The sequence below is a fragment of the Desmodus rotundus genome, chromosome 12 (assembly GCF_022682495.2).
Source record: "Desmodus rotundus isolate HL8 chromosome 12, HLdesRot8A.1, whole genome shotgun sequence".
Taxonomy (NCBI): Eukaryota; Metazoa; Chordata; class Mammalia; order Chiroptera; family Phyllostomidae; genus Desmodus; species Desmodus rotundus.
The window spans coordinates 43,546,207-43,565,636 of record NC_071398.1 but is presented as its reverse complement, the minus strand read 5'-3'; the positions used below and the strand labels follow the sequence as shown (position 1 = coordinate 43,565,636).

The 19,430-nt window shown below is 42.9% G+C and overlaps 1 protein-coding gene across 2 annotated transcripts; it reads right to left on the bottom strand.

Annotated features, from left to right (window-relative positions):
- Positions 1-2,329: 2,329 nt before the first annotated feature.
- Positions 2,330-18,105, bottom strand: LOC112312816 (zinc finger protein 418). Of its 2 annotated transcripts, none has more exons than XM_053914485.1 (3): positions 17,626-18,105; positions 16,627-16,753; positions 2,330-11,705 (listed from the first exon to the last, which is right to left on the bottom strand). In XM_053914485.1, exons 1-3 carry the CDS (start codon positions 17,821-17,823, stop codon positions 9,715-9,717), a joined length of 2,316 nt encoding a protein of 771 aa, XP_053770460.1. In that variant the 5' UTR covers positions 17,824-18,105; the 3' UTR covers positions 2,330-9,714. The 2 variants fall into 2 exon arrangements, with proteins under 2 accessions (XP_053770460.1, XP_053770461.1); XM_053914486.1 differs by having other exon boundaries at positions 17,529-17,650.
- Between the last annotated feature and the right edge of the window lie 1,325 nt (positions 18,106-19,430).

Sequence of the window (19,430 nt, the reverse complement as noted above, 5' to 3'; positions counted from 1 at the left end):
CTATAGCTTGCAGTGGCGGGGGGAGCAGAGAGGGCCATTGAGAGTTACTTTGCATAGCTGAAGTACTTGGCCAGTGTTTTAATAATGTTAAAGGCTGTGCCTGCTCAGAGCCAGGGACATGGGCCTGACCCTAATCCCTGATGGTATGTAGCTGGAGGGCCCTCTGCACTTGGGAGAGTGCAGGAAGGTTGTTAGCTCTAAGTCACAGGGACTCCCTTGCCTGGACTAACAATGGCAACCAGGAAAGGCAGAAGAGACCAGATTGCTTGTAGGTGTAACTCTTTGTGGGAGGAGTAGGAAATGGAGTTACTGAGGAAGATCCACACCTGGATTTAAGCCCAGGAACGTACCCCCGAGTGCCTTCTCTCCCTCTCTTTGCCATGCTAGAGCACTTGTTCCTGTGGGAAGGAGAGTAAGACAGGCATGAGCGACGCTCTCTCATGTGTGCTCTTAACCATGAGTCTTGGGAGCAGAGACAGGAATCTTGGCCATGTGGTTTGAAAGGATGAAGGATTCCTGGGGCCTACCATGAGGATGTGGTTATGGATTAAGAGCAGGGGCCTGGCCAAGCACAGACGACTCTATGGAGCTGGAATCGTTTCTTTTCCTGACAGACCACATCTCTGACGACAGGTTTGGCTGGGGTGGCGGGGTGGGGCAAGTCTATGCACTTGTGGGTGTTTCTTTGTTTCCAAAGGGGGTGAGCCCTGGGTGGTGTGGCTCTGTGGATTGAGCACTGGCCTGTGAACCAAAGGGTCACAGTTCAATACCTAGTCAGGGTATATGCTGGGGTTGTAGGCCCAGTCCCCTTGGGGTATGCATGAGAGGCAACCACACAATGGTATTTCTTTCCTGCTCTTTCTCCATCCCTTCACCTCTCTCTAAAACTAACTAAATAAAATCTTTTAAAAAAATTACGGGAGTGAGATATAATGGCAGAATTCCACTTTTATTCTAAACCTCTTTAACTTTTGAATAAATAGCTCCTTTCCTTTTCATAAGACATTGGAAGTTACAGTTCTTATGGGCGGCAGGCAACAGAACACAGAGCAATAGAACCCAGTGGTTCTGTTACAACAGGACAGAACTCAGAGCCAGCTCAGTCCAGAGCATGCCCATGGCCCTCCGAGGCATGAACTTTTTACTTCCTGCTAAATTCTAAGGGTCCCCAGAGGCTTTGCAGCCCAGGCAGCAGAAGAGTAGCAGCTTGACCTGAGTAGACAGGCTTACCCACTGATGCTGTCTCCATGGCCACATTTTCTATGGCTTCCCAGTAAGCCAACAGCAACTCCATCTTGGCTCACTCCTTTCCTATAATGTTTCTAGGGAGTCAAAGCAGAGCACCACCTGGGCTCTCTCCTGTTACGTTTTCTTCTCTAAGGCCTTCCTTTGTTTCACTGTCACCAGCCTTAAAAAAAGTACTCTCAAAACCACCTGGACTCGTGATGTGAAATCTTTCCTACTCAAAGTCAAGAATCCACACACTACGTGCTAGTTTGTTTGAGACAGACCCGCTCTGGGCTGCTTCCCCTACAGTAACATTCTGGTGTCCAATGTGAGGCACCGGTATTATTTTATCTTCTTTCTCTCTCCCACTTTAATTCATCCTCCTGGCTCTTCTCATCCTCATTGTGGAGGAAACCTACCTGTCAGCTTCATAGTTAGTCCCTCATCAAAAATGTCAATGCTGAGACTGAAGGTAAGGTTGCCCTCTGGACATGGAGTCATGTCACCACATCACTGTCCTCAGGTGACACCTGGCAGGGGTCCAATGAGCCAGGAGCTGATCAGCCCTGATGTGCAAAGGGGTCCCTTACCACACCTTTTGCTGGTCTGAGTGGAGTTTAGGATGCGTGGTAGACATGCCCACTGGGCAAACCTGCTTTATAGTTGTGTTCCTCTCTGTGCCATTCTGGAATTGATGCTCCCATCTAAAGGTCCCTGTTTATTACAACCTGTAGCATTCTCACAGGCTACTGTGGCTCCCTCCCCGCTCCACTGCTCCCTCTCTATATCTGTAAGTAGCACCACAGTTGGATGCAGGGATCGGTCTGTCTTCCAACAATCAGCCACCATAGGTAAGCTCTCCTGTAATGTAATAAATGTCATGTCCACAGCACGTTCACCTGTGCTGCTCCTCCGGAAGGTGTTTTTCAGAATATCATAAACACAAGTGCGGTGTAGCTGCCTGGTTGGACTCCTGAGTAACATATGGTTTAGCAATAAAAGATACAAAATGTCAGAGTACTTGTTGAAGAAAGAGAAAGAATTTGTTCTAAAGTTGGTCATTTCTCAATGACTTAAGAAGAAACACAGCAAAAGGACTGTGTAAGTGGAACATGGTTTATATAAGTTAAAGGAGGTTTATAAAGAGATCTGGAAACCATATACATAAGCTTAAAAATGAATTCAATTAGGTAAATGAATCTAAATATCAAAACTAAGCTAATACAGAATTTATATGGCTTTATTTAGTATATTTAGCAGGAAAATGTTCTTGTATCTGCCTAGAAAAGTCAGATTCCGTTTTATTAGAACATTTATGTGTAATAGTGTGGTAGTAAGATACTTGATTAAATTTCAATAAAATCATTTCTCTCCATTCTGGAACTGAAATTTTTCCAGCATATACTAATGTTTCATACATTTTATTATCATCTTAACTAAATAAAAAATCAAATATTATTTCATAACAATATATAATCCTTAGGTCAAATATGTTTGATAAGTGTCTCAAAATTGAAATTTTAAAAGACTTCTTCCTAACCTAGAAATGTCTTGGACACATTTCAGGGGCTTCAGTGGGCCTTGGAAATATCGCAAGGATTTATTCTTTCTCCTTATGAAGAGAAATTTTAGATGAATTAGGCCTATTTCATATGCTTATAGTACATGAGAAGCTTTGCTAATTAAAGAGTTACTAGGTTACTAGAGTGAACATTCTGAAGAGTGTGTAAAAGTCTCCAAGAGTCTACACCACTGCTGACACACATTCATCTGTATTTGGAGGGTGATTTGGAGGTGGTGTCATGTGTAGATGGGGACCTATGAGGATCGCATTGGGATCAACCTGTGAGCGGGTCATTCATTTTTTGTCATCTAGGCAGTCACTATTTTGCTCTGATACATTTACAACAAGTCTCAATGTTTACAAATCCATGGAAGAGTTCTGACCTATTCCAAATTACATTTCCTAAAAATAAAATTTCAGATTATACCATTTAACAGGACAAGTTTATAGAACTCTTAAGCAATGACTGAATTGGCTCTGCACCTGCGGCCCCAAGTCCTGGCACAGGGAGCCTCAGTCATCAGCTGCACCAACCATGCATAACAGACATGAATGGGCGATGCCAAAACATCTCCTGAGATTACCCCCACCCCAAGGTGTCTCCTTGACAATTGGTCCAACTTAAGGGCAATGATCAGGAGAAAAAAATGCCTCACTGTCTTTGAAATGCCACTGGCCTCAATATAAATTCAAGGACAGAAAAGTCAGACCTGTAATTGGATCTCTGACTTGTAACGCTTATCTCCAACTAGATTTGTTTTGCAAAAATTAAGGAAAATGGAAGAAATACCTTATATTCAGAAGTTCATGGCCCTTTACCAAGACAGGGATTAAGAAAGTCTTGTAGAATGTGTGTTGCCTAAAAGAGAGATGACTCAGAGAACAGCTTCCTCACACCCCTGGTAAGAGGCTGGCCTATGTCTCTAGAGGATCAAACAAAACTCATGGCGAGTGCAGACAGCCTGCTACCCGGGTCACTCCCCTGCTGCTTCCCAAACAGCAGCAGCAGCTGTTTAACTTCTCTTCCTCCAAAGCAGAACTACCTGCACTGGCCCCAGCTTACAGTCCTGTGACTCAAGGAACAGAAATTGTTATCACCTAAACCCTGACATATCACCTCTGAGGGAAGTAGCAAATGGGGAGGCTGGTAAAGAATTATTTGCATATATGTTCATTTTTCTATGTAGTAAGATGCTAGGAAGATTCCAGAGCCAGTGGAATAGGAAAACTGAGACAAGAAAATTAAAGTCAAACAGTTTGAGCAACTGAGAGCTAACGGGTGAATTACAAGACCGTATCTCCCCTAACCAAGGTCACTTGAGCAAAAATGGTTCATATCTCCCTCCCCTGACCAGAAAATACATAGCTTCAATCTCTGTGGTCTGGAAAACAGAGAACAGAGACCCAATTGTCATTGTGTCAGCTAAACCAATGACTGATGCAAGTCAGGGAAGGAAATAACAACAAATCCCATTAAAGCCAGCCACACTCAAAATAAAAATAAAACACCATAGCACACCAAAAAATATTCCCAAACGTTCCCCTAAGATTGTCACAGACCAAATAGAAATAAAAAGATCTCAGGACATGGGCTCAGGGCTGGCTGGTTCTGGAGCACATCATGCCCATTCCCTGGCATGAACTTTGTACTTTCTCCTAATCTCTACGTGTCCAACCAAGACTTGTAGCCAGTGGCATCTTGACCACGAACTACCCTCTGAATCTCTCTGCAAGGCTTTTTTCTGGATTTTCTATGAGCTAAAAGCAGCCTTGCCGTGGCTCACTCCTTTCTTACAACTTTTCTAAGGAGTCAAAGCAGGGCACCACCTACTCTCCTGTTATTTCCTCTACCCTAAGTCCTTCCTTGGTTGCACTGCCCTCAGCCTTCATAAACATACTCTGAAAATCACCCGGACTCATGTTGTGAAATCTTTCCTGCACAAAGTCAAAGCCCCACACACTACAGGCTGCCTCAGGGGGACACGCTCCATGTGGGTTCCCTCCTGTAACAAGGTGACTGTGGGTACCATTTGAGAATCAGGGTTCAAATGCAAGGTGCCTCACCCAGGCCATGGGAAGTCTGATCACTGCCCACCTGTTTCACTGTGCACTGAGTGGCCAGATTCCAAAACACCCTGCCCATCCTGATGCCATAGGGTCTCCTTCAGAAACCTGTTCCATCCAAAGAGCCCCCATGATAGGAGACCAGAAAAATGGGATTACATCACACTGCAAAACAAGGGCTGATTGCTTTATCAAATGACTGGACTGTTTACACTGATAAAGAATGTTAATACTGGAGGCTAAAATGAAAAGTGTCCAGTGCATTGTACAAAATATAGAGAAAAAACATTAAAACTCGATTCCAATACAAATTTTTATTTCATAAAGCAGGAAAGGTCAGAAATGAGTGAAATTCCATCATGCATCTTTGTTGTTTCTCTGTCCTTCTGTTATAGAAAACTGCTGAAACTCCTATCACATTAGCTAGAACATAGGGTCAGACACACAGCGAAGATACAGACAGCAAATGCACATCTGAGAAAGAGCTCATCATGAATCCTTAGAAACATAATTATGAAACAACATTGAGATAGCAGTACAATGTTAAAAAAAAAAAGTTTACATCAAAATATGACTGACCAAACCAAATACTCTCTAGGATGTGGAGGAATGGAATCTCTCACACACTGCTGGAAGAATGCAAAAAGGTACAATCAGTTTAGATCAAAAAATGCTAATCTCTGTAAGTTAAGCATTGACCTGCCCTATGACTCAGACTGTGCACTGAGTTATGGACAAAGATAAACAAACTCATGTCTATATAAAGAATTATAACAAATATTTATACCCACCTAATTTTAAATAATCAAAAATTATAAATAACCAAATTGAATGGATAAATGCACAGTGCTACCTACAAAAATAGGAATATCTCTGACTTCTGGCCAAGATAGAGGCATAGGTAGATACACTTTGATTCCTCGCACAACTGAAAGGACATCAAATTTAAAATAAAAAAAGAAAACCCGAACTGCCAAAAATTGAAATGCATGGAAATCTGACAACCAAGGAGTTAAAGAACCATTCATCCAGAGTGGTACGAGTGTCAGAGACAGGCAGCTGGGGTGGAGAGGACACCCAGAAGGCAGTTGCAGACTTGTGCAGGCCAGGCTCTGGCTTGCAGAATGAAGGTCCAACATTCGTGTGCATATAAACCAGGAGGAACAAGTGGACGGTGAGACAGACTACACAACCAAGGGTTCCAATGTGGGAAACTAAAGCCTCAAAACCTCTGGCTGTAAAATCCTGTGGATGTTGCAGTGGTGGGAGTAACTCCCAGTATCACAGGATAGTCCAATGGAGGAATACATGAAGCCCTAGAAAGTACCCATACCCAGCCAATTGGGAGTCAGCACCACAAGGGCTGAATTCTCTGGTGGGTATGGGGGGAAGTGACTGAGAGTAGAGTGAGAGCCAAGCAAGTCACATTCCTCCCTCTCAGATGCACCCACATAGACAGCACTTACAACATGGTGAAGTGGGTTACTCTGTCCTGGTGAACACCTAAGGCCCTGACCCTTACCATGTAACACTGGTGCCAAGACAAAGAAATATAGGACCAATGAAAGAACAATTCAAAGCTCCAGACAAAGAACTGAAGATGAGGAGACAGCAAACCCACAAGATGCAGAGTTCAAAACACTGGTAAAGAGGATGCTCACAGAAAAGACTAAGTATGGTTGCAAAACAGAGGAAGAAATGAAGCCTAAGAAAAGTGAAATAAAGAAAGATATGCAGGGAACCAAGAGTGAGGGGAAGGAAACCAGGACTCCAACAACCATTTGAAACATAAAAACAAAAACAAAAACATTCAACTGGAACAGGAGGAAAAACCAGGATTCAAAAAAATGAGGAAGCCGCCAAGGAACCTCTGAGATAACTTAACCTTTCCACTGTCTGTATCATGGGGGTGCCAGAAGAAGAGGAACAGCAGGAAATTGAAAACGTATTTGTACAGTAATGAATGAAAACTTCCCCAATCTGGACAAGGAAACAGACTTCCAGGAAGTCCAGGAAGCTCAGAGAGTCCCAAAGAAATTGGAACCAAGGACCACATAAATCACACCAGAATAAAATTATCCAAGATTAAAGATGAGAATCCTCAAAGCAGCAAGAGAAAAGCAGAAACTTACCTACATAGCAGTGCCCATACACTATCAGCTGATTTCTCAAAACAAACCTTACAGATAAGAAGGGACTGGAAAGAAGTATTCAAAGTCATGAAAGGCAAGCACCTACATCCAAGATTATTCTATCCAGCAGGGCTATCATGTAGAATAGAAGGGAAGACAAAGTGCTTCTCAGATAAGGTCAAGTTGAAGGAGTTCCTCATCAACAAGACCTTATTATATGAACTATTAAAGTGACTTGTCTAAGAAAAAAAGATCAAAAGTATGACCAGTAAAATGACAACAGACTCACAACTATCACCAATTGAACCTAAAGACAAAACCAAACTAAGCAAACACCTAGAAGAGGAACAGAATCACAGAAATGGAGATCACATGGAGGGCTACCAGTGAGGAGGGGGAGAGGGGAGGAATCAAATGGGAGCAAAGGTACAGGTAATAAGAAGCATAAATGGTAGGTACAAAATAGACACACAGAGGGAGGCTAAAAATAGAATAGGAAGTGGACAAGCCAAAGAACTTATATGTATGACCCATGGACATGATCTGAGGGGCAGGAGGAATGCTGGTGAGAGTGGAGTACAGGGCACAGGGGGAGAAAGGAGAGAAAAAAATGGGACAACTGTAATAGTATAATCAATATACATAAAACAAGATATTTTCTCAGCAAAAACAGATGACTCACTAATATATCATAATAAATCTCCAAATATAAATGCAACCTATATAATGATAGAATGTTATTTGCATCATATAAAATTAAGGAAATGCATAGCTATCTAATGGAATGGAACATAAATCATTGAACACTTCCAGAGCTGTGAGGCATGGGAGAGATTAAAATGTCCATGAATTAAATCCCCAGTGACAGTAATGGTCAGTACTATGACAAGGGTGATGGTTTAAATGTCATGTGTAAGTGAAGACCGCTCAAATATGATACTTGAAATATGATGTTTACTAATTGTAACATTTTAAAAGTGGATCAAGATTTTTAAAATGTGTACATGCAACTCATTTTGAAAATAGGTTTAGCAACTCTATATTCAACCCACGTTCTCATGCACTCTAGGTGACCCTTTGCCTCAGTAACAGTAAATAAAGAAAAAAATAAAAAACTCACTGAAAGCAGCAGCACTGCTGGCCGGCTCAAAAGAGCTGCATCCTTGAAAAGATTCACTTTTTCTTCATTTTTCTTTCTACCAGGGCACCAGGGGCTCTGACATGAACATCTCAGAGGTGACAGAAATCCACAAACTTTTAAAAAATTTTTACTCATTTTAGAGAGAAATAGAAGAAAGAGGGGGAGGGAGAGAGAAGGAAAAGGGATGGGCAGAGAGGGGGGGAGGGGGAGAAAAAGACATCTGGATTTGTAGTTCCACTTACGCTTGCATTCATTTGTTGCTTCTTGTACGGGTCCTGACCAAGAATTGAAATCAGAACCTTGGCTTATCAAGATGATACTCTAACCAACTGAGCTACATGTACGGGGCAACAAAACCTTTTGATTACATTCAATGAAAGTGACTGAATCAACACAGGTGACTATTCACGCAGATCCTGTGATCTGTGTACACACGATCCAGAAGTCTTTTCTTAGAAACGTGTCTGGATGCACGCTGAGAAAATGCACATTCCGTCTAGTTGCCTCAGTCTCCTCCAGCACCTGTCACAGCAGCGTTTCTCTGGCAATCAGTTTCCCTCCCCTCCAAGTGCTACCACTTGACCATCCCCCAGGGAATTGCAGACATTATGGCACATGGCCCTTTGCAAGGCCTGGGCCAGAGATTCCCTACAAAAATACTGCCATCCTTTACAAGAAAAAAACTCATGCTGCTCCCAGACATACTGAGGTTGTCATAGTGACCCCCTCCTTGCAGTGATCTCCATGTCTGCTGACACTCACAGCATTGAAGCTTCTCATAACAACTGCAAAGCCCACAGTCCTGCCTGGGGGACACGAGCAGGAATGCAAGTCTGGCAAACAACACTGAGTTGATTTCTGCACCAAACTGTCCCCACGGAGGCAGAGAAAGTTGACACACACATGAAAGTTCTTCAGGTCTTTATGCCTGAGGGGTCCCAGACTGCTTATAAACTACCCCACACAGTAAGTGGAGCACCCAAGATAAAAAAGACTTGTGAAAAAGTCCTCCAATATTTTACCAAGCCAAGGGCAATCACCTGGGTAATTCCGGCATTGGTGATTTGGACACTTAAAAATGATCACTGATTATGTAAAGAAAGCATGTCCCTCAAAAATGCAGTCCTCCTACAAGCTGACATCTGAATTCAGATGATGTTTTCTGGGCCAAAACTAATTCACGTCACTGCGCCAAGTAGTGAGAGCAGAAGGAAAAAAAGACCTAAACAGCTAGGCTACTCCTAATTTTCTCCAACAAATCACAGAACAGTTACCTTTCCTGAGCAGATCAGGCAAGATGACTCACGAAAACTCTTGGAACCTTATAGGTGGTACACAGAATATACCTTCAACAGAAATATGTGGTGACATGAATCTGGCAAACCACTTGGGTAAATCAAGAAAGTGCAACTTGGACACACATGCTTCACATATGAAAGGTAATCATGGGAGCCTCCTTACTGTTGATGCTTGGGTGTATGAGATATGATTCACACAAGGCTTCACAGAATTCCCTGCAATAGTTAACATGAAAGGAAAATCCTGTACATGTCCTATCATCTAATACCTTCTGCACATTCCTTGTACTAATAAGGCCTTTCTCCTGTGTGAAATCTCTCATGAGAGCGCAGGCTAATTTTACTGCAATAGGATTTGCCACATTCACTGCACTCATAAGGCTTTTCTCCTGTGTGAAATTTCTGATGAGAGCGAAGGCTAATTTTATTGCGGTAAGACTTCCCACATTCACTGCATGCATAAGGCTTTGCTCCTGTGTGAGAATTCTGATGATAACGTAGGCCAGAGTAACTGCAGTAAGATTTCCCACATTCATTGCACTCATAAGGCCTCTCTCCAGTGTGAAAACTCTGATGACAACGAAGGCCAGTCTTACTGTGATAAGATTTCCCACACTCACTGCACTTATAAGGCCTTTCTCCTGTGTGAAAACTCTGATGAAAACGAAGGCCACTTTTACTGTGATAAGATTTGCCACATTCACTGCACTCATAAGGCTTTTCCCCTGTGTGGATATTCTGATGACAACGAAGTTCATGCTTTCGGAAGAAAGATTTCCCACACTCACTGCATTCATACAGCCTTTCTCCAGTGTGAAGTCTCTGATGACAATGAAGTGCACTCTTTTGAAAGAAGGATTTCCCACATTCCTTGCACTCATACGGTCTTTCTCCAGTATGAGCTCTCTGATGATAACGAAGTGCACTGTTTTGGAAGAAGGATTTCCCACATTCGTTGCACGCATAAGGCCTTTCTCCAGTGTGAAGACTCTTATGAGAGCAAAGGCTACTTTTACTCTGAAAAGATTTCCCACATTCACTGCATTCATAAGACCTTTCTCCAGTGTGAAGGCTCTGATGACGACGAAGTGCATTTTTTCGGAAGAAGGATTTCCCACATTCACTACACTCATAAGGCCTTTCTCCTGTGTGAAAACTCTGATGAGAGCGAAGAGTACCTTTACTGCTATAAGATTTCCCACATTCATTGCATTCATAAGGCCGTTCTCCAGTGTGAACTCTCTGATGACAATGAAGTGAATTCCTTCGGAAAAAAGATTTCCCACATTCACTGCATTCAAAAGGCCTTTCTCCAGTGTGAATTCTCTGATGAGAAAGGAGGTGATCACTTCTGGTAAAAGATTTACCACACTGATTGCACACATAAGGCCTTTCCCCTGTGTGAACTCTCTGATGATAATGGAAGCGAGTGCTTTCGCTGAAAGATTTCCCACATTCACTACATTGATAAGACTTTTCTCCAGTGTGTATTTTCTCATGTAAACAAAGCCCACTTTTTCTTTTAAAAGACTTCCCACATACGATGCACTCATAGGGCCTTTCTCCAGTGTGAACTCTCTGATGACAACGAAGTTGAGACAATTTTTTAAAAGATTTCCCACATTCACTGCACTGATGTCGTTTTTCTCCACTGGGAACTCTCTGACAATAACAAAAGCTAGAAATTGTGGAGAAATTGTTTCCACCACCACGGCACACAAAACACTGTCTTCCAGTATGCACACCCAGCTTTTGAACATATGCGTGGTTGCAGCCAATGGCATTTTTACATTCACTCAGGGTGAAGTAATTTTCTCTGCTTTGGATAGTCTCTCCAGATGGTGAGATCTCATTTGGCCTGTCCCTGGTGTGAGTAGCCTCTTGTTGGAGATGTTCTGACTTGGTAAGGATGTCTGGTCCAACCTCCCCACAGGTAAAAAGCTCCTGGGATGCACTGACATTGCACCCCTCAGCAAGTAGGATCCTGTCCACACCTCTTCTGAAAGGCTTCTCTCTCATGTGGTGCTCTTGCTGCTGGTGACACTTCGTACTTAAGTAAAATCGTTTTGCACATGCCCCACACCGCAATGGTGTCTGGCTGTGTTGTGTTTCCTGCTCCTCAGTCAAGTGGAAAATGTATCTCAGCACTGGCCCACACCTCTCACACGGGTGGCTCTTCCGGGAACATAAAGCCACCTTGGGTATCTCTGCCTTTACCACTCTTACAGAAATGTTTTGTTCAATCAGTTCTTCCACGTCCTCTGCTCCACAGCAGCAACCTGAACAAAAGGAAACACTGGTGAAGTATATGTTGACTTCAGAAGGAAGAAATATCCTCATTATAAATGGCCAGGTCTCATAGCTAGGCATGATGCTATGGAATCATTTTCAAGAGACGTGAGGTACACACTGAAGAAGTGGCTGTTATACATTACTTGGCCAAAAAGTACAGCAGTGTTGGTGACCTCACCGAGGAAGAGACACGAGCATAGGATGAAAAACAAAGTAGATAGCCAGGGACTACTGCTATTCTTCCACAAATGGCTTCCTGTCGGACTTTCCTGCTGGTGAGGGGAGGCTGTATAAAATAATGTGAATGAGCTCAACCTCATCAAGATCAATTGTACTAGACCCGTGATGTTCAGCATCAATGTAATGATATGTGTGCACTGCAAAGGTCTATAAGGATAGACCAAAGTTAGAGGGAGGTAAAAAAACAAAACAAAAATAAAACTTGTAATAGAAACAGTTGAGGTCATGGTTGGTGTGGCTCAATGGATAGAGCACAGACTGCAAACCAAAAGCTTGCTGGTTCAATTTCTAGTCAGAGCACATGCCTGGGTTGCGGGCCAGGCCCCTGGATGGGGGTGCACAAGAGGTAACCAATAGATGTACCTCGTACACGTTGGATGTTTTTCTTACTCTTATTGTCCCTTCTTTCCCCTCTCTTTGAAAATAAATACAATCTTTAAAAAAAATCACCGAGCAAAGTTTAGATAGGTGAAGATTACTGGTGGGCTGGAAATCTGAGTAGAAATTATCCAAGAATGCAAAAAAATGTCCCCTTAAATCCCAGTAGAGCCATTACATGGATTACAGAAGATATAAATTTAAAGAAAAAACCTAAAGAGATGGATGGCCAACATTGTGGTAGAATAACAAAGCAGAAGAGACCACACAGAAAAGGTCTATGTGAGTGACTTCAACAAGATGGACGAATAAGACATAGGAAAATTCTCCCTTCTTCCAGACAAGTAGATGGCTATCCACAAAGAAAATCAATCATGGAGGATGAGACTATAAATCTAATTAAGACGAATAGAAAATCAACCTTGAAAAGGTGGCTCAGTTGGTTAGAGAAGTGGTCCCCAACCCGGGCCATGGACCCATACCACTCTGCGGCCTGTTAGGAACCGGGCTGCAACTGAAGCACCCCTGTGCTAAGTCTCCTGTCTCTTCCCCGGCCCTTCACAGTGGGTGAGGAAGAAGCTCACTTGAGCTGCACCTCCCAGTCCCCCTCCCCTAAACCTCCTATACTGCCATGCCACCCACCCCACCTTCCTGTAAAAAGGTTTCCAGTGCAAAAAAGGTTGGAGATTGCTGAGCTAGTGATTGAATCCATAAGCCATTGGTGATTCGATCCCCAGTCAGGTAGATACAAAAAGCAACCAATGAATGCATAAATAATTGGAACTACAAAGTGATGATTTTCCCTCTTTCTCCCTTTCCATTCTCTGTCTAAAATCAATAAACAAGCATACATACATACAAGCAAATACAAAAGACAAGCAGCAAAGCTATGTGCAGAAAACATAAAAGATCATAGAAAAGAACACAGGGAGGATGGGTTAACAAACAAGTTTGAAGATAGCAAGGGTGAGAAACAAGGGTCATAGTTACTCCTAACAACATCGGTGATTGCACCAGGTTGGCCTTAGTGGAATGTTGCATGAAAGACAGTGGAAATTCTCTTCTAAAAAACCACAGAAGCCCCTGCAACATCTGAGAACTCCCCATGCTTGAAATCAGAGGACCCTACAGAGATTCTCAGCATGAAACCCAAAACACATCCCTTTTCCACAACCTACTCCAGAAAAAAACAAAAATTCAGTGCCACCAAAGACTTCAAAACCCTTGAGTGTCATTGAAAAGAAATGCTGGCAAGTAACAGTTGACCTGCACATTTTTTTGTTATTCTGACCCCAGCTCATGTAGCACCAAGGAGTCTTCGGTTGGTGGGACTTGTCTCAAGACTGAGACACAACACAGACTCAGCCCACCCTGAAATCCACATGTACATGAATCTATCTCTCTGGCCAGAATTGGTCCATAAAATTGACAGGAGTTACTGCTTCATCAAATGCATACACATTAATAGAGGATTAAAAGAAATAGTAAACACAAGGACATTACCAACAGAGCATAACAATTTCCCAATAATCGATAACGAAAAAATGGATTTCAAAGTACAGCCTGATAAGGAATCCAAAATATTTACTTTCAAAAACATCCATGAGCCACCACGAGTACCAGAGAATACAAAGGGAACCACCTTAAAGAAGAAACGGGCATGAGAACAATAGGAGAATATCAGGCACACAGAAAAACTTAAATAATAAAACAGCACTGATGGGTGTGGCTCAGTGGATTGAGTGGTGGCCTGTGCGCTGAAAGGTTGTCAGTTGGATTCCTTGTCACGACACACGCCTGGGTTGAGTGCCAGTTCCCCAGTGGTGACCACGTGAGAGGCAGCCACACATTGATGTTTCTCTCCCTCTCTTTCTCCCTCCCTTCGCCTCTGTCTAAAAACAAATAAATAAAATCTTTATTTGGAAAAAAAAAAAATGAAGAGTCGTAACCAGGTGGCTCAGTCAGCAACCAGGTAGAGTTATCATCTCGAACACCCAAAAGATTGTGGGTTTCATTCCAGGTCAGAGTACACAAGTAGGTTGCTGGTTCGGTGCAAGTTTAGGGTGTATGTAGAAGGCAACAAAGCAATTTTCTCTCACATCCATGATTCTCTCTCTCTGACTCTTTCTCCCTCTCTCTCTACAATCAATATAAATATCCTCAGGTCAGGATTTAAAAGTCAACAAAGGAATGAAGAAGGCAAACCACTTTAAAATAGCATCAAAGTCAAAATATGTACAAATAAATACCAATAGGGAGAAATGGATGCACATGAACACTATGAGACAGGCATAAAAGAAAAGGAAGAAAAGTCCCATGAGTGCTAAGACAGTCAGTGTTCTGGGACTTTAAAATTTAATATCTTAACATGTTAGTATGACCCAAATCGATCTACAGATGAAACACAATTTTGGTGAGAATTCCAAAGGCATTTTACACAGAAATAACAAAAGAATCTTGAAATGTATATGACCATCAAAAGACTTCAAATAGCAAAAGCAAATTTCCGTGCCATCACACTTCCTGACTTCAGTTTACAACAAAGCCACAGCCACCAAACCGTGTGTCATTAAAATGAACACAGACCAATAGAACACAGTGGGAAACACAGAACTAAACACAGGCACTGATGTTCAACTAATCTTTGACAAAAAAACACAGGACATATGAAAAAACAGTGTGCTTAGTAAATAGTGTTGGGAAAAATGGACACTCACATATAAAATAACAAAACTGGACACCATTGGTAAAAAGGAGCTCAAACTTCATGCAAAATTCAATGTCAGTCCTGAAACTTAAAATTTCTTCAGACAACCTAGAGAAGTTTTTTAGACATTTGCTATTTTAAAAATCAAATGATTATTTTTTATAAGATTTTTACTCACTTTTCTTCTCAAAAGAAGGGAAGAGAGAAAGAGAGGGAGAGATACACCAATGTGAGAAAGAAAAATCAGTCACTTGCCTCCCACACGCAAACAACTGGGATCCCCGACTGCAACCCAACATGTGCCCTGACCTCGAATTCAAAAGGTGACCTTCCAGTTTGCAAGACTCAGCCACAGAGTCAGAGCTAAAGATTTGTTTTTGAAATAATCTTTTAAATGTGAAAACCACCACTAGGCAAAAAAGCAAATGTAAACAGACTGCACTAGGACAGATGAAAAAACTTCTTCACAGGTCAGCACTTAACATAATGAAATGAAAAGGCAGCCCTGACTAGTGTGGCTCAGCGTGTTGGGCATCATCCCTCAAAGCTAAAGGTGGCCTGTTGGATTCCCTGTCAGGGCACACGACTGGATGGGGGGGTTCAGTACCTGATAGGGACAGGAGAGAGAGGGGAAGGAGCAATGTTTCTCTCTCACATCACTGTTTTTCTCCCTCCCTTTTCCTCTATCTAAAAATAAAACTCAATATAATATTTTTAAAAAATAATAACAACAAAAAAGAAAAAACGGTAACCTCAGAATGGGAGAACATACTTGGACTCCATATAAAAATATGGCTTGGACATATTGTGGGCTCAGGTCAGAAAAAGTCACATAAATTTATGAAGGCTATTAACAAAGTAACATCTTAGTTAAAACAAAAAACCCTCTACATAACTTACTTAAAAATAAATTATCACTGGGGTGGGGTGGAGGGGTGGGGAGAAAAGGCATACAACTGTAATTGAATAACAATAAAAATTAAAAAAAAATAAAAAAGAGAAAAAAAAATTTATCGCTAAACACTGGTAACCACTATTTGAGCCTGATGAAACTCTGGGAAAATCATCACACTTGCTGAATGCAACGTTGCCATACTGAAATTCTAAAAAAATATACAAAAAAAAGCAGTATCTGCAAAGCAAAATTAAACAAATGAGAAAAGCTGTGTACCAGTAGGTGAAAAGGAATTAATATATAAAATATAAAAAGGGATTCAAAAGACACATTAACCAAAATTACAGAGACACTATTTCAAAATATATATATATATATATGCAAAAGATGAACAGGAAGAGAAAAAATACTTTTTGTCATGAATCAAGGTGGTATTTATTAGTGTCCATGCCACATTACAAACCACAAATCCCTCCCTGTGCCTTCAGTACAACATGGATTGGTATTGCAGCAGGAGAAAATAGTGCTGCAAATAAACCAATGCTTCCAAGGAAAGCAACTACCCTGAAACCTGGAAAATCGAGCAGTGCTTATATTCCACGTATGAGGAGAGAGCACCCCCTACAAAACAGGGGGCATAAGGAAATGCAAAGCCTGCTCCACACCACTGGCAGAGTGAAGGCATTACCCAGTGAAGATACAAGTTCAAAGTTCTGCAGCATCACATCCAGGTACAGGCATCTCTGAGCTTCATCAAGGAGACGCCATTCTTCCCTGGAGAAGTACAGGGCAATGTCCGCAAAGGCCACACCGACCTGTCACAATGGAGACAAATGAATGGAGGGCTGTCTATCTGAGAACTGCGATATTACTTCTTACAAATCTTTCCCTCCCTGTATTTCCTCCAGGGCTCCCCAGTTAAGTGTGGACATCAGGCCTAATGCCTGCGCTGGCTGCTCTCTTCACAGTCCCATTAATTACTGTTAGCTCGGTCAGCGACAGCAATGTGGGGAATCACGAACAAAGGTCATGGAAGCCCTGGGCCATGACTACAGCCTCCCATCCTTCCTGCCAGTCTCCCAGATCAGGCCTCCGAGGCACAGCCAAACATGAGCTTATGATCCCCGCCGCCCCCATATCCTGCCACCACGGCCCAGGATCTCCAGCTCACACTCCCTCTAGCTTTGCACACCATTGTGGAATGTCTGCCTCCTTCACATCTTCACAACCCAGGTCCACTCCCGCAGTTCTGCCACCTTCCTGCTGTGTTGTGCCGTGTTGTGTCGCAGTTCTGCCACACCACACGGGCATCTCTCTGGACCCACCCATGAACCAGGCACAAGGCAGCCAAAGAGTGCCTGTTATGTTCCAGCAGGACCCAGCACAAACCCAGTTTCCTGCTGGGAAAACACCGAATGATTGGCGTTGAAGTCCACCCTGCGTCCCCTTTGCTCTTTGCTTCAACAGGCACCACCCGGATCCGCGAGGAGTTTCAGATACGAATAAGCCCTGTCCATGCTGCACTGTACCGGCTGCGCCCTCAGAAACCACAGCACTGCTCTCTGCAGTGAGCCTTCGTCTCGGACTCACCTGCGAAGCTGGGCTGCAGGGCGTCGGCACAGGGATGCGGGGTTCGGGGTGGTGAGGCGCTTGAGGTGGGCGGAGGTGGGGGGGAACGCGCACTCACCTCAGCCGGGCGCCTCCGGGAGGCCGCCAACGCACTCTGAGCTCCAGGACCTGCGGAGCCGGCCGGAGAGGAGGCTGCCCCGGCGATGGCGACCTCTGTCTCGGCCCTGGCGCTGGCCACCCGGGCAGCGTCGCCCAACTTCTTCCTCTCGGGAGAGCTTTGTGGACCGCGACTCTGGCGCCTTCCCCGCCCCGGCATCTCCACCAGCACCCAGTGAACTGGACCTTCTGAGCGCGTAACTGAATGTGGTCTGGCTGAAGCAATTTGCCCGCGACTAGGAGGACGCCGGAAGTCCCGCCTCTGCAAGTGTGTCCTAACGGAAATGATTTCTATGACCCCGCCCCCCTCACTGGGTGGACGGGGCCGTATTCCGTGGGTCGGATCCTGAGACTCCAAGGCAGTGACACGGGGTTCTCGCACGTCACTGCAGTAGAAATGACCAAGACCTCACTAAAGGGGCTGGGAAATGTCGGGTTCCCATGAAGAACTCTTCTTGAATATGGCTAAAGAAAGTCATCATCTTTTCCTTGTGCAGGGGCTTGAGCCCTTGTTAATTAAATTATCTCTTATCCCAACACAGGGAGTCATAATACAAAAGGTATACCTGCATGGCAGAGTCCTGAAAATATTTACACAAATGACTACTTACACCACCATATATGTATGTGACAAGTATAACACGAGACTGTAGCACAAGCCTTTGAAAGAATAAAGACTAATAATATAAACAGTAAATGGAATCCTATTGTTCAGTTATAACTTGAACATCAATTTATCAATTAAGGTAAATAATTTAAGGGAGGGAATTGAATTCCGACAGTGATTGGTGTGTTTGTTAATGTGTAAATGGATTTGGTTTTATCATAAAGAAGATTTGTTCTTTACCGATATAATTAAGACGAGGTGAAATGATATCTCACACATTCTCAATGTCTCATATTACAGACATGTGTGTACATTATAGTTAGGGTAAAAGAAGCATATATTTCTAATGATACTTGATCTACCTATAGCTCAGACACTTCAAAAATCACATGACCCATTATCTGTAACAAGTAATTATGGGTATGCATATGTGCAATAAACATTAAATTTCATTATAATTAGGTAAGAAGCATTTCCTATTGAAAATTTCACAGCACCCTAGCTGGTGTGGCTCAGTGGATTGAGTGCCAGCCTGTGAACAAAAGGGTGGCCAGTTCAATTGCTAGTCAGGGCACATGCCTGGGGTGACAGCCAGGTCCCCAGTTGGGGATGTGCAAGAGGCAACCACATGTTGATGTTTCTCTCCCTCTCTTTCTTCCTCCCTTTGCCTCGTCTAAAATAAATAAATAAAATCTATTTTTTAAATAAAATTTCAGAGCAAATATCACACTGAAATAGAAACTAAAATTTGAAAAAAAATTGAACTAAGTAATGTACCAGAGTTGGGAAAAATCAAAAAACTTACCAGAAGTGATAAACATCACTTGTACATGAACATAATCCCCAGCACCCTGGAAATGGCACAGTGAGCACAGGAGTGGCCTGACACTGCTGGCGAACGACTGGCATGGGAGACTCTACAGTGTTTTCTTGGACATGAAACACCTTTCCCGTTAAATCAAATCCCTTTCCCTCCTTTCAATGTGTGCTCTTAAACTCCTCAGGGTCCACATGCTCCTCACTCCTGAGTGCTGGTCAGTTTATGTGTCCCCATAATAGATCAGCTAACATGTATTATACCGTGGAAGATTTTCTTTTTGAGTTGTGGGCTGCTCCTTCAATAAAGCCTTGGAACAACCCTGGTTGTGATCACATTTCTT